Source organism: Artemia franciscana, chromosome 12, assembly GCF_032884065.1.
Source record: "Artemia franciscana chromosome 12, ASM3288406v1, whole genome shotgun sequence".
Taxonomy (NCBI): Eukaryota; Metazoa; Arthropoda; class Branchiopoda; order Anostraca; family Artemiidae; genus Artemia; species Artemia franciscana.
Genome location: NC_088874.1, coordinates 11,335,352 through 11,350,479, shown reverse-complemented (window position 1 = coordinate 11,350,479; position 15,128 = coordinate 11,335,352). Strand labels below are relative to the sequence as shown.

General features: G+C 34.1%; 1 protein-coding gene across 10 annotated transcripts in view; it reads right to left on the bottom strand.

The window, feature by feature from the left end:
- Positions 1-15,128, bottom strand: part of LOC136033679 (ATP-dependent 6-phosphofructokinase-like) — a 136,595-nt gene that overhangs the window by 12,963 nt on the left and 108,504 nt on the right. For 6 of the 10 annotated variants that reach the window (XM_065714523.1, XM_065714520.1, XM_065714522.1 and 3 more), the window contains exons 10-14: positions 13,852-13,869; positions 11,395-11,415; positions 6,825-6,971; positions 5,320-5,631; positions 3,991-4,217 (exon numbers count right to left, since the gene is read on the bottom strand). In XM_065714523.1, the coding sequence (XP_065570595.1) occupies positions 3,991-4,217; positions 5,320-5,631; positions 6,825-6,971; positions 11,395-11,415; positions 13,852-13,869 (725 nt within the window). The remainder of the gene's footprint in view (positions 1-3,990; positions 4,218-5,319; positions 5,632-6,824; positions 6,972-11,394; positions 11,416-13,851; positions 13,870-15,128) is intronic. The other 4 variants (XM_065714528.1, XM_065714527.1, XM_065714526.1 and 1 more) reach the window with 3 other exon arrangements.

Here is a 15,128-nt window from a genome sequence, read left to right as displayed (position 1 = left end):
CTAATTTGGAGAGGAGTTTAGATGAACCATGTATGTTCCGACAGTCTGACTTCCCACCCCTTGGACCAAATACTGCCAATTTGGAACAACCTGGCAATGATTCTAATTTGGAGAGGAGTTTAGATGAACCATGTATGTTCCGACAGTCTGACTTCCCACCCCTTGGACCAAATAGTACCATTTTGGAACAACTTGGCAATGATTCTAATTTTGAGAGGAGTTTAGATGAACCATGTATGTTCCGACAGTCTGACTTCCCACCCCTTGGACCAAATACTACCATTTTGGAACAACTTGGCAATGATTCTAATTTGGAGAGGAGTTTAGATGAACCATGTATGTTCCGACAGTCTGACTTCCCACCCCTTGGACCAAATACTACCATTTTGGAACAACTTGGCAATGATTCTAATTTGGAGAGGAGTTTAGATGAACCATGTATGTTCCGACAGTCTGACTTCCCACCCCTTGGACCAAATACTGCCAATTTGGAACAACCTGGCAATGATTCCAATTTGGAGAGGAGTTTAGATGAACCATGTATGTTCCGACAGTCTGACTTCCCACCCCTTGGACCAAATACTACCATTTTGGAACAACTTGGCAATGATTCTAATTTGGAGAGGAGTTTAGATGAACCATGTATGTTCCGACAGTCTGACTTCCCACCCCTTGGACCAAATACTGCCAATTTGGAACAACTTGGCAATGATTCTAATTTGGAGAGGAGTTTAGATGAACCATGTATGTTCCGACAGTCTGACTTCCCACCCCTTGGACCAAATACTACCATTTTGGAACAACTTGGCAATGATTCTAATTTGGAGAGGAGTTTAGATGAACCATGTATGTTCCGACAGTCTGACTTCCCACCCCTTGGACCAAATACTACCATTTTGGAACAACTTGGCAATGATTCTAATTTGGAGAGGAGTTTATATGAACCATGTATGTTCCGACAGTCTGACTTCCCACCCCTTGGACCAAATACTGCCAATTTGGAACAACCTGGCAATGATTCCAATTTGGAGAGGAGGTTAGATGAACCATGTATGTTCCGACAGTCTGACTTCCCACCCCTTGGACCAAATACTACCATTTTGGAACAACTTGGCAATGATTCTAATTTGGAGAGGAGTTTAGATGAACCATGTATGTTCCGCGGGTCTGAGTTCCCACCCCTTGGACCAAATACTACCATTTTGGAACAACTTGTCAATGATTCTAATTTGGAGAGGAGTTTAGATGAACCATGTATATATATACATATATATATATATATATATATATATATATATATATATATATATATATATATATATATATATATATATATATATATATCGTGTGCGAGTATGTGTGTGTGTGTGTGTTACAAAAAACACACCTCACAAATCAAAACTGAAAGTTAATCAATTACTTTGACTGGATGTCAACATTTCGTTATATAATGTTATTTCAAATATCTAAGTAAGATCTGAACCAAAAATTCTAAGGATAATGGTAGATTAGGTACGTTAAAGCAGGAGGCACATGATGATGTGGGATGTAGCCGACAACAATATGCGAGAATAATTATTTTCCATCTTTGAAAATGGCTATTGTATTCTATACACTTGTCCAGGGGCACCAACTTAAATATCAGGCGCACCAGGTGACGCGTGCCAAGCGCGGGGACAGTATACCAAGCTTGGCGAAACCTAGTCAAGCGTTCAAGTGTTCAGACACTAGATGCTTCAAGTGTTTTGACACGCGTGTTCCGAAATGTACACCAGGCGGTAGAAAGTGGGCGAGCCAACGAAACTTGTTTCGCCTTCCTAATTAGGTGTACGCTTCAAGATTATGTACTTAGCGTAGTCAGGGCTTTAACTGTCCCAAAGTTTTAGAAGTTACGCGTTGGAAATACCAAAAAATTTATTTTTCAAAATTTAGACGGGGGAATTATCACTTTTTGGCCCCTTTGGCACTTTCATCCTTCGAGTGAAGCCGTTGAAGTTGAGTGGGGCATTTGGAGATTTGAATATTGAAACTTCTTTCCAGGTCAAAATGCCTACAACTTACGCCACAGAGTATTCAAAGATAATCCCGTTTTCTGCGTAAGCAACTTCGTAATCTGTAAATTACTCAAGGAGTTAGAGGAAATACCGAAAGATCAAAAAAGTGATTGTAAATGTTGTAGTACTTTTTTCATTGATATGAAAGTCTTTAATAGTGACCTTAAATAATGCTAAAATGATAGAAAACATATATGCCCAAATCTGATATTAAGTTTCGTGCTGCATTGGGTTGGTAATTAAAAGATGGTATTCCATTTCTTCAGGAATAGCTGCTTTCCTGAATTCACCGGTGGAAAGCCTGGGTCGCAGATGTCAGAGAACTTCTTTAGATTGTTATGCTACTATTGATATTTATACTAGAATTGAAGTTCACCTCAAGCAATATTTACGAGACCGTTTTTCATTTTGCTTATCCTATGCTTAATGCCATGATTGTAACAAGATTTTGAATTTCAGATGTTTGATTTTCTCAATGCACTAAATCAAATAACGAGTACTAAATAGGGACCCTATCCTACCTAAATTAGGCAAAGGTTTTTACGCATGAAGGTTTAAACAAAACAGTTTTTATGCATGGGTTTCACGATATGGTAATTTCTAATTAAATTCAAACAAAAATCTTCAACTGAAAGTAAGGAGCAACGGCAAAAACTTAAGGCGTCTAAAATATATTCTGAATAAGAGCGATGCTGCTCAATACCTCTCTCTTAAAAGTAGATTAGTTTTAGCATTTTAAAAAAGGTTCTTATTCTAATTTAACGGCGCTTGTGTTTCAGTAGTCGCTCTTAAAGAAATGGGAAAATGAAGTCAAATCTTAGCGTAAGGAGCGTGGTAATGAGGAGGGGGCAGCCCCCCTTATATACAGAATTGTTTCTGTCTATTTTAAGCTTTAACATTGCTCCTTACTTTCACTTGATTTTTTTTTTTTTTAGTTTCATTTCTGACAGTTTTTCAAATTCCTCCAAGTGAAGTTCCTCACGCGCAAAATCCAACCTGCCTTCGGACGATTCCATCCTCGTTGAAAATTTCTCCACGAAAATGTCATACGGATAACTTTGCCTTAAAAATTCGTCTTAGCTTACTTTCTTAAAAAAACATCTTTTTATATAATTTATGTTCGTTTTATAAACCAAACCAGAAAACCGTCTCCCTCAGAAAAAATTTTATTCAAGAAATTCCCCCTCCTTAACAGAAAAATTCCTCCCACGGAAAATCCTTAGAAAGTTCCTTAATGGGGGATTTCTTTCGTGAAGAAAAAAAAATCCTCCATAAAGTTCCATCCCCCCAAAGAGAAATTCATCAGACAATTCCAACTCCGCTGAAAATTTTTCCTGGAACGCTGGAACATCATTCACATGAAAAATTAAGTCGATAAAGAGAAAGTAAGATAAATAAAAGGAATTTCGTATAGGAAGCCGGGCAAAGTTTCTCCTGGAAATATTACCTTGGGAAACTTCCCTCCACTATCAAAAAATCACTGAATACATCCCAATAACAAATACTGTATGTAAAAAGTGGGCAATATTCATTACTTACAGCCCTTACCCAGTGGCTGTTGGTGGGGTCCCGTCACTTCCAGAGACATAGTTATTAGACCTTCCAACTATTCTGGCCAACACGGATATTCAATATTTAAATCAGACAATTTTGCGGGAAAATATGCGTGTGAGGGAGGCTTGTTTTGCTTCAATCTTTTCGGTCAAATAAAAAAGGTAATAAAACTTTCGGGACCATTAGTTCGATAAGATCACCCATGGAAAAAAACAACAAAAAGAATAAATAAACTCGCATTTGCGATGTTTCTGACAATATATATATAGGTATATATATATATATATATATATATATATATATATATATATATATATATATATATAAATTTACAAAAGGTACTTATTTAAGCTTAGATATTTACGCTAGAATTAAAACTAACCTCAAGACAAGTCCACGTTGAACACCATCATTCATTTTGCTTATCATATGCTCAATGTCACGTAGAAGGTCTTTAGCCCCGAAAGTTTCTTCAAAGATGTAGGCTTGGTCTGCACCTCCAGCGAGTCCTGCCATAGTTGCTAAGTAACCACAATAACCACCCATTGTTTCAACAATAAACACACGACGCTTCGTACCTTGAGCGGATTGACGGATTCTGTCGCATATCTAAAACATTTCAGTTGAATATTTTCATATATACTAAAGCTCCTGGGATTTCAATATCCCCATAGTGGAAAACTGAATTTACGAATTAATATAAATACAAAAAGCAATTAATATTTCTGTGAAAAAAGACAGCATAAAAATTTTATTAATAAGGCAGGAAACATGCTAAACATAGCACGTCAATATTTTCTTCCATATATATTTTTAATGTTTTCTTCAATGTTTTCACTATTGTTAATATTTTCTTCTTATGACGTCACACGTCATAGAAAAAAAAATATGAACAAGCAAATAGAGAAACGAAAAACAAGGCACAGATTGTAAATATTTTCAAACAAAGCAAATCTTTACTGAGTATTTATCGAGAGTACTTAGCAAAAGGAAGTAGAAAGATCTCCTAACTATGTAAAAAAGAATGAATGCACAAAGAAATTTTTTTTTGAATTTTCCAATATTTGTACACGGCTTCAATGAAATTAAAAATCTCAGCTTCGCAAGAGGTTTAGCCCCGGAGGGCTAATTGCAAAATTTGATTCCTAGGTTTTATCGCCCCTAGATTTTGAAAATATACCTTTTTTTATTGAGATTACACTTTTTGTATTTCCCTTGAAAGGAAATTACCCCCATACCACCTAGATTTTAAAACTACATTTTGTCCCCAATTCCTAAATTTTTGTGAATTGTCACTGCTATCTGCATCAATTGTTAAAATATGAGAGAGTACTTTATATCTCATTTCCAATTCATCTTAATTTGACAGTCTTGTTTACCATCATTTTCAACGTAATATAGTACTGACACTGCAATCACTCAATACTTGCTGTACATAATATGTTTTGTACATAATGCATTGTACATAATACACAATATGTACATAATACAAAATAACATAATACATAATATGTTCTGTACATAATAATGTTTTGCTTCGAGGATAAAGATTTTGCATAAATCGATTTCCATCTAAAATTTAAAGTAAATCATTTCGCATTAACTTATTTTATTCTGAAATCCGAAATAAAAGTAACTCAATTAATTTTAGAAAATTCAACTCAAAAATGTTGTTTATCAATTAGCTTAATCAATCAATTAAAGTGTGTACCTCAGTAATTTCATTCAACGCAGTATCTGCTCCAAGTGAAAATTCTGTTCCTGGTACATTATTACTAATTGTAGATGGAATTACCAGCATCGGTATACAAAATTCTTTGTAAGTCTTCTTCTGTTGGGCTAACTGAAGGACTGCATTATAAGCTTCAAAACCACCAATGACTAACAGCCCATTGATTTTGTGTTTATTTATAGTTTCGGCTATCTTTTCATAATTTCCTTCGGGGAGGGTTCGTTTTGTGCCAAGGAATGCACCGCCTTGGCCAACCCAACCTGTAACTGATGACCACTGAAGTTCTTTGACCTACAGAAGACAAGAAAATATAGCTCTTCCTTATCTTTTTTTTTATAGCACCAACGAAGTTTGATAAAACAGTAGCTTCAAACCAATAGCTACAGTAGCTACTCAAACATACGTCTTACAAAATACAAGAAACAAATATGCATTTGGACATAGTCACAGATTTGAAATGCGACCGTTAGTTTTGCATACTATGTGGAAAAGTATATTTTACTTAAATCCAAAAACTTTTGACTCTTCAAAGGTGGCACTAAACTTTTAATTTTCATCGGCTGAGCCCTCATCCAAGTTTCCAAGGCCACCCCTTCTATAGACGAAGTTGCCAGAAGAGGGGGGGGAGCATAAATGTGACATTCTTCTTTATCTTCCGCCCCCAAATTGCGGCACTCGGATTTTATGCCACAATCACCATTTAAGGTAGCTTTTATTTAAAGTTTTATCAGTAAATCCCATAAATTATACCCAGAAGAGTTGAAATTTCTTAAGTTTAACCATGAAAGGATGGGGCAGTCATGAAATAGAAAATCGCTCGAAAATAAATATTAATTATATCGGGTTTTGATTTTTAGCCTTTTTTAATTATATCGGGTTTTGATTTTTAGCCTTTTTTACTATTTTCAGTTTTTAATAGATTTTTTAGAACAAAAAACGAATTTCTTATTCAATTTCAGCCATTGTTCATTTTATTCATTTATTGTTACACAGTTTCACTTGTATGTAGGATATAGAAAACCTTGAATGGACTCTTTAAGCACCCCTTCGAATACCCTAGATGATTGGCCATTTATTCATAGAGTGACTGTAGAAATTTCTAGGGGAAGTCACGTTTTCATTAGTAGGCACTAGAAGATAACAAGTGATGAACATTTAAGGCAAATAAGTAGCAAACTAAGTTCGACACCAAGAATCGACACTGTAATGCACCGAGACACATTATAGTCACGCTTGCAAATAGAATCAAATTATGCGCGATTATAGTGCCAATTACCCATCCCCGTCATTGTTTTGGGACGCATTAATTTGAAGAGGATAATCCTCCTTAATGTTCAAAATTCAAAAAGACATCTCTTGAAGGAAGGATACACTATTATATGTAAAAGGTGTAGACTTCGAGCTTTTCTGCACTCCCTCCCCTATCTTCCTCCACAAGAAGTTATTTCATGTTTCTGTACCTAAGATAAACTAGAATGACTTACATTGTCCTTTATTAAACCTTCAATACCATCTTCAACACCGAGGACAATATCACCTCTATAAATGCAATTCCTGGTGAAAGAGCGTACGGCAGCATTCATACCACAAGCTGGTGCTCCTACACACATTACTGCCAGAGTATATCCACTCTGCAAAAGTAAATATAATTAAAAAAATAAACATATGTTCACTCCATTACATATTAAATATATAACTAAGTATACTAAGTATAAGTATACTTTAAGTATACTAAGTATACCTTAAGTATACTAAGTATACCTTAAGTATACTAAGTATACTTAAGTATATAACTTAAGTATATTAAATATACTGCCAGAGTATATCCACTCTAGAAAAGTAAATATAATTAAAAAATAAACGTATGTTCACTCCGTTATATATTAAATATACAACTAAGTATACTTAAGTATACTAAGTATAAATATACTTTAAGTATACTAAGTATAACTTAAGTATACTAAGTATACTTAAGTATATAACTTAAGTATATTAAATATACTGCCAGAGTATATCCACTCTGCAAAAGTAAATACAATTTTATAAAAATTAAAGTATGTTTACTCCGTTATACATTACTCTCAGAAGACAAAAAAGATTATATTGTATGAGTAAAGACACGTACAAATGCTAATAAAGGCTAGCCTTTAGGGCAGCTTAATAAAAGCAAACAATTCAAATATTTTAAGCCTTTTATAGCAACGTCAATCACTCTGAAAAGCATAAAAAACATATCTCACTGTTAACTTCTGAAAGTTTATCAATAATAAAAAAAGCAAACAGAACAAGTAGGTAGAACAAAATGACAGCTTTTCGGTTTCTTCAAATAGTTATTACTTCAACTGTTATCGATGGTATTCCCTCTTTGGAATATAGAATAGCCATCACTTAAAACTAAAAAAGCTAATGCCAACTCAAAATCACATGCACAAACACACACACACACACACACATACATACATATGTTATCGTCAATGTCCAAAATCTGGTTAATTGAAATTTTTTTTCTTTGCTTGGATTCAATTAGCTTGCGAGTCAGCTTTTCCAGTCTTAACAAGTTATGATGGTAAAAGCTAAAGTTAGGCTAGATAAATTACATTAGTAAAGGTTAGGTTAGATTAAATTCGGTTATAAGCATCAGAAATGGGCTAAAAACCTAAGCTACCCCAATCAAACGTAACGTAAACTGTCATCATCAAACCTTACATTAAATTTGAAAAACTTGACAGGCAACGCTTACTAAATATAAGGAGAAAAAAGAAATTTCGAACATTCACCGGTGAATATCTACACTCACGAATATCGAACATTCACTGTAACATTTTTCAGTCTTATGCAAAGTATGATGGTAAAATTTAAGTTTATGTTAGTTTAGGCTAAATTTGGTTATAAATATCAAAAATAGGTTAAAAACCTAACCGACACTAATTCGCAACTGGCAAAAAAAAAGGCATTTCGCACATTCACCAGTGAACGTCGACATTCACCAATATCGAACATACAAGGTAACATACCAAGGTACATAGGCATACATAGGTACATATGTATACAGTAAAATAATATCCTCTTAAGGAACGCAAAGAGAGATTAAATTTAATGTTTGCTGTTATCTATACTAAGGAATTAGAAGTAAATACACTATTTGAAGAAATATCGAGCATGAATCAGGGAATCAGAAACATACGAGGTAACTTAAAGAAAGTTGATTTCTCGATCCATTTCTACGTCAATCAAACTAAGGAATAAACTTACGTTTTAACTGAGGTTATATCTTCATATACCCCCCCATGGGCTAACAAAACTATTAATTCATATGTATGAAATTTTCACGAAACACTCCGATCCCCTCCTGCAATCAGGACTTTACAAGGTCCCACTAAGGTTAGTCTATTACTAGTTTTAACTTCCAAAATTAAATTCAGACTTGGATTGAAGTTTTTTTTTTTTTTTTTTTTTTTTTTTTTTTTTTTTTTTTAAGTGAATTAGAGGCCATGCTCAAGTCCTAGAAACTACCTTACCAAAGCCTTCATCAGAAAAAAGCAGATATTAGCCTAAACTCGAACTTTTCATTTGAAGTTACGACAAGTGTTCCTTTCCTAAGCATAGAATAGTTCTTAAATCTGTTTCGTCAACGCAAGCATTTTACAATTAATGTTCAAACATTTATTAACAAGCTTCAATTTTTGCATTAGCTGTAAAGCATCTTCGGTAAAATTAAAAACCAAGTAAAGGTAAAACTAACTAGTTAGAAACTTATAGGACAGAAGCAACAAAAGGACTAACAGGACGACAAAGTTAGCTTTTATATAACGATTAGAACCACAACTTAACCCCCAGCACCTTAGCAAAAAGGTGGGATAGTTGGAAATGACTAATACTCTTTTCAGGCGTTAGATCCTCTGATTCCCTACCTGATCCCTCCCTGAATATCAAACCAACACATCGATACGGCAAATAGTTCCAAAAGTAGTCATTTACAAGCATTGGCGACAATTAAGCATTGAACCAAAAAATATTAGTTATGATTATTAAGAAACAGTGTTCTAAATAATTTTGCACCTTGACTATCAAACTGACACCATTGGCGGTCAAGCAAAAATTAGAGCAAAATTTGAACCAGTCCCTTTTCCCAAGATTGTTACAATATCAAGAATTTTTTACGATGTCTTGCTTCCCCCCCCCAAAAAAAAGAAAACAACTAAAGCAACAAATCTTATAGGAGGGTTCTTTCTTTGGCACTAAGCCTGCCACCCAAACCTTATGTATTCACTTTCCGGGAACGACTAAAATGTACGTAAAACACAAAATTCCTTAGGAGTAGGAACACAGTCCCCTTGGCAAGTGATGAATTTTTTTCACTTGTTTTTTGTATATAAGTTACAAATGTTGCAATAAGTTACTGTGTTTACTTCAAGCATTGTAGGAATTATGTTGAAAAGGTATTCACAGACAGGGATAACCTAAATGCTTATAGTTAACAGACATAATTGTCACATAAAATGGGGCTAAAGGGACCTATAGGGCTATTGTGAGACTAGCCCAAGATCTTGATAGCCCTTAGAGCTCAATTTCACCAGCATTCAAGTGAAGCTACATAAAATGTTGGAGCTGCAGTGTAAAGAATAGAAGCTGACTCAACCATAGGCCTTCTATTGAAGAGACTAGTCCTTTAAATTTCCTAAAGCCAGATTATTACAAGACTGTATTTAATAAGCTTGGCACGTATTTCAGCGAAATAATTAATGGAGAAGCATTTGAGTTTTAATAGCTAAGAATTTTGCTTTTTTTTTAATTTTTAAAAAGCATTTTTATTCTATTCTTTCGTCTCCCTAGCTGGTAAGAAATTGGAATGCATCTGAACAACAAATTCAACACAAGATTCAGCAAACTCGCTCTTAGAAGGGGAGAAATAAATTCGTTCTCAAAAAAGTTAAAATTACTGTCTTAATTAAGTCTACTTTGACCAAAACTGACTTTAACTCAAAAATAATCACTCCCAAGAACGTTCTAGGAGAGGTTGAGGCAAGAGAGTTACCAAGCTTAACCAGCATCCAAATTTCATACTTAAAGTACTATTTATTTGTTTTCACTTGTATTTATAGAAAAATACAATTTAAAGACTTTACTTCCATAGATCATTAATACCGGAAACTGCCAATTTTAACCAATTTAGCATGATCCACAAGCTTTTGAGTAGCCGTAACATCCCTCAATATCGGACAGATGCTGAACAAAACTCAAGTTAGCATATACGCATACAGTCTGTATACTCATATTCAATTTTTCAAAATTTATTGAATTCGTTCTTTGTGCGATATGGCTTTTTTTTTTTTTTTTTTTTTTTTTTTTTTTTTTTTTTTTTTTTTTTTTTTTTTTTTTTTTTTTTTTTAATGTCAAGCTACTATTCAATTAAAATCAAATACTTAAATAATAAATGTATAGGTTGACTATTTTTATCCATCTTACAAAGCTTAGGCCGTCCTAGCCAAGTGGATTGGTGCGCTGGATTACATATCCTTTATCCGAGAGGACGAGGTTTCAAATCCTAGTGTACTCAATTATTTGGTTTGGGACGGGAGTCAGTGGCGTGAATCTGTAAGCTCAGCCAAAGTCAACCCAGCTGTAAATGGGTAACTGGAGAAATCTGGGGAAGGTAAACAGGAAGGGTGTGGGAAAGTACAGGATGGTTGCCACCCCCCCCCCCCCGCCCCATCGCAATTCTTGGCTGAAGGACCAGATCGTAGATAAGCACCACTGGTAGGGACTGTAAAGTCTAATGCCATATTCTTTACCTTTACGAAGCTTAGGTACCATAACGCCATTTTAGGGATATCATTGGATACGGTCTCAAAACCAATGGCAACAATGACAATAAAATTGATGAGAAAAGAAAAAAAATACCAAAATGCTTGCAAAAAAACGCCTCCCCTTAACACGTAGATTCTTTGCACAAACAAAAGTAAGCACACACATTTTTTTTTTAAACAAGTGCTTTAATTTTGAAACATTAAGCGAGTAAGACAGACATTTAAAATAAATAAAAGTAATTTTTACCGACATCCAAAGTGTGGCTTGCTGCAAAATAAAATAGTGTATAAGATAAGTGGTGAACAACTAATGCAAGTAAGTGGCAAAACTAAGGTAGACACCTAAAGACTGCATTGTAATGAACCGGGCCACATAATAGTCACGCTTGCGAATAGAATCAGAATTATGCACAATAATAGTGCCGATTATGCATCACGTCAGCAATTGATCAACATTTCCTTAATTATCAAGGGTAAAATTGTTCACTGACCAATAAGAGTAACATTTTGGGGCATAACGAAAGTAAAACAGTTCAAAATAGGGATGATACCTTTTTATTGACAGTGAATTGATATAAAATTATTTAACTGGATATTTCGAACACATATACAGTGTTCATCATCAGCAGTAAAACTAAAAGACATGTCTATCTAAACTAAAAGATGTATTTTAGTTTTACTGCTGATGATGAACACTGTATATGTGTTCGGAATATCCAGTTAAATAATTTTATATCTGTTCACAGTCAATAAAAAGGTATCATCCCTACTTTGAACTGTTTTACTTTCGTCATGGAAAGGCAGTGTGGTCTTCGAAGTTATCTATATTTGCGGCATAACGTTTTGAAATTATTAAAGATAAAAACATGGAATAGCAGTTTTCTTGTCTGTAAGATGAAAAAGTTACAAAAGATACAGACATACAGGACAAAGGTATAGAATTAAAAGGCAATAGGTGGGATCAGATTAGTGTTACAAGTTTTCCAAGTGATTTCTCACCCTTTCAAAATGCGGTATTAAAATAACAGAAAAGCATACGTTATTCATAAATCGTGACTTTTAACGACATGGTTGACTAAGTTGTGGCTCGCTCATAAAACAGTCACTAGCTAAACTACTTGTTTTATACCAACTACATGCAAATATCGTCTAGCAATGACGTTTAAGTTTGATTTAAGTTAATTTAGCTTGCCAAAAATATCTAAAAAGTGTCCAAACCGACATTGGCATTTGAGCTTAAAAGTAACTTCTGCAACATGGGGGTTTTTGCACGGTATTTGATGTAAACAATTTAGATTGTATTTCGACAAAAATGCGGGGAACAAAGCAAATAAATTTCTAAAAAAAATTCTTTCAGTGCAAGTTATCAAGAGCTTTAAAAACATTAGCTGATAAAACAGATGCCGGTTGGATTTAATCTGTATAGTTAAACTTGTTAATCTGTATAAGTAGATTAGTTGATTTAATCTGTATAGGTAAACTTGTCATCTTCCTGCTTGATTCTCACTTTTACGGGAGGAATTATTTATCGATCAGTTTTACGAAACGTTGATTTGTTTACACAAAATGGAATATAAATGAAAACGTCTATAACCCTAAAACCTCCAAAACTTTGCAAAGTAGATTGGTTTGGATTTCCAAGCGGTTTCATGCAAGCTTTTGAATTAGAAAACTACAAAGGAGATTTACTAGACCACTATAATAAAACAGTTAATAAAAAGCAGGACGACACCAGCACGAATATGCTTAAAGGTAGCAGTACTAATTTGAAAATAAAGAAACATATGAAGCGTCATGCGGAAAGTGAAAAAGAATGGTCCGTCCCGGACAAACACTTGGATGGAAACATCACTCTTTATATTAATTACAAGCTTCTATGCAATTGAATAGACACTCGAACTTGAGGAAAAGTTTAGAGCCGAAAGACTTGGAGAATATTCTTTTTTTTTCTTTTTTTTGGTGCGAAAATACTGGAGCTTCTGTTTAGTTAGAGAAGTCAACTTGTAATATTGACGGCAGAAACATGTTTCTCTTAGAATAGGATTCATTGCTAATTTAGTTTTAGAAATCCAACATCATTAGAGCAAACAGCCAAATTATTCATATGAAAAATTACTTATGCAAATGTTCTTTTTTTCTAATTTTTTTTCTCTAAGAATGGAATAGTGATTAATTTGGCTTTTAGAGACATAATATCATTAATCGGCAAGTATTTTATTTTTATTTGTAAAACTTGGTACTGCAAGTCCCAAGGTGAAAAGTTTCAAACAGTGGCGTCAATCCAAGAGAATATAAGAGAGGTAAATTTTTTTTTTAATCTAAGGGGGATCAAGACAAGCAAATCCTAATCATTGTGTAATGGGCACAATTTTTTAAAAACTGGTCGCAAATACTTCTTCGCTGCGATCCTCAAAAGCAGCAAGGCTCCCCAACTTCCACAGTAAGTCGTTACCAAACTAAGATAATCTTCAAAAAACATCTTCACATTTATCTCGATACATTAAAGCAATAAAGAGTCAAGATAGTAGAAGAATCGGTTATTCTAGGTCCCTATAGTCTAGAATGTTACAGATTAAAAAGCGACATAGCAAACATATTTCTCTTTTTCTGATAAACTGGAATATTTTCTAAGCTATAGTCGAGACAATATATTTAGACAAAACTGGACGGATTTAGACAGGACAATATTTTGGAAAAGTCTTACCCTACTTAGCTGCCGACGCTAAATAAAACGAAAGAATTAGATTAATTAATATGTAATGTAATGTCTAATAAAGCACAACAATTGTAACTTATTCAGACCCATAAACTAATCAAATGAAAGTGTCTAGCAAAAGCGAAATAGTTTTGAGTAAAAAAAAAAATGAACTATTTAAGAAAGAGATCAGAAACTGGCTGGGTCTAATATACGGTACATACCAACAGGGAAAGAGTTCCTAGCCCCTTAAATCTCATGATTTTTAAAATCTTGTCTCTATTTATATACGATTGGCCAATTGTCTTTTTAAAAATTACCCCCCCCCCTAAAGAAAACCATGAATATGTGACGGAAGGGGTACATCTATAACTGATCTTAGAAGGAACTCCTTATCCCTCCTTAACCTCTATTCCTAGGAATGTAAATGACACTTTGTAAGGTACTGTACTCATCTCAAGGCCGTACCAAGGGGGGGGGGAACGTTAAAGGGTTTGACCCCCCCCCCCCCGAAACTTCTATTAGAAACAAAAATACGCATAAACAAACTTACGGTGCGTTTCTAAAACAAAAATGTGTCAGAAACAAAAATGCATATAAACAAACTTGTGATGCGTTTTTAGAGTTTTTTGTGCCCCCCCCCCCTTTCGAAAGAAATCCTGGATAGATCTTTGGCTCATTTCACACTTATAAAGAGACATTTAGAAATAAGCTGATGTTGAGGAGCCGTAAAAAGTAAGAAAAACAAATTAAGGATTAGAGATAACGTGGAAGAAAGTTGTAACAGAACGCTAAATATTTCTATCTACCTCCGATTAGTTTATTTTTGTATATTTATGCTGCACTGCTAAAAATATGCTACTGCAAGTATTTTACAATATCAAATTTATATTAATTGTTACAATATTCGATGTCCTTTATAAATCTCTTTACCGTTAGTTATCTTGATTTTTATTTTTATTGTCATGTAACAAACACAAACACCCAAATTTCTCCGAAAATACATACACATTAGACACAATACATATAATTCATCATTGAAAGTGTTATTTTAAAACACAAAAGTTTTTCCAAATGAAACGAAAGGGAGACATCAAAACTTAAAACGCACAGAAACATCATAAAAAAGAAGGGGGAGTGTATATCCCTCAAAATCCTCTCCTCTCTTACACTAAATAGTGTGTAGTCCAAACTTCATTAGTGATTACCATCTATGATATTGAAACTTTAAATTTTATTATATAAAAAAGCCAGTTTTTTTAACTGAAAGTAGGAAGCGACATGAA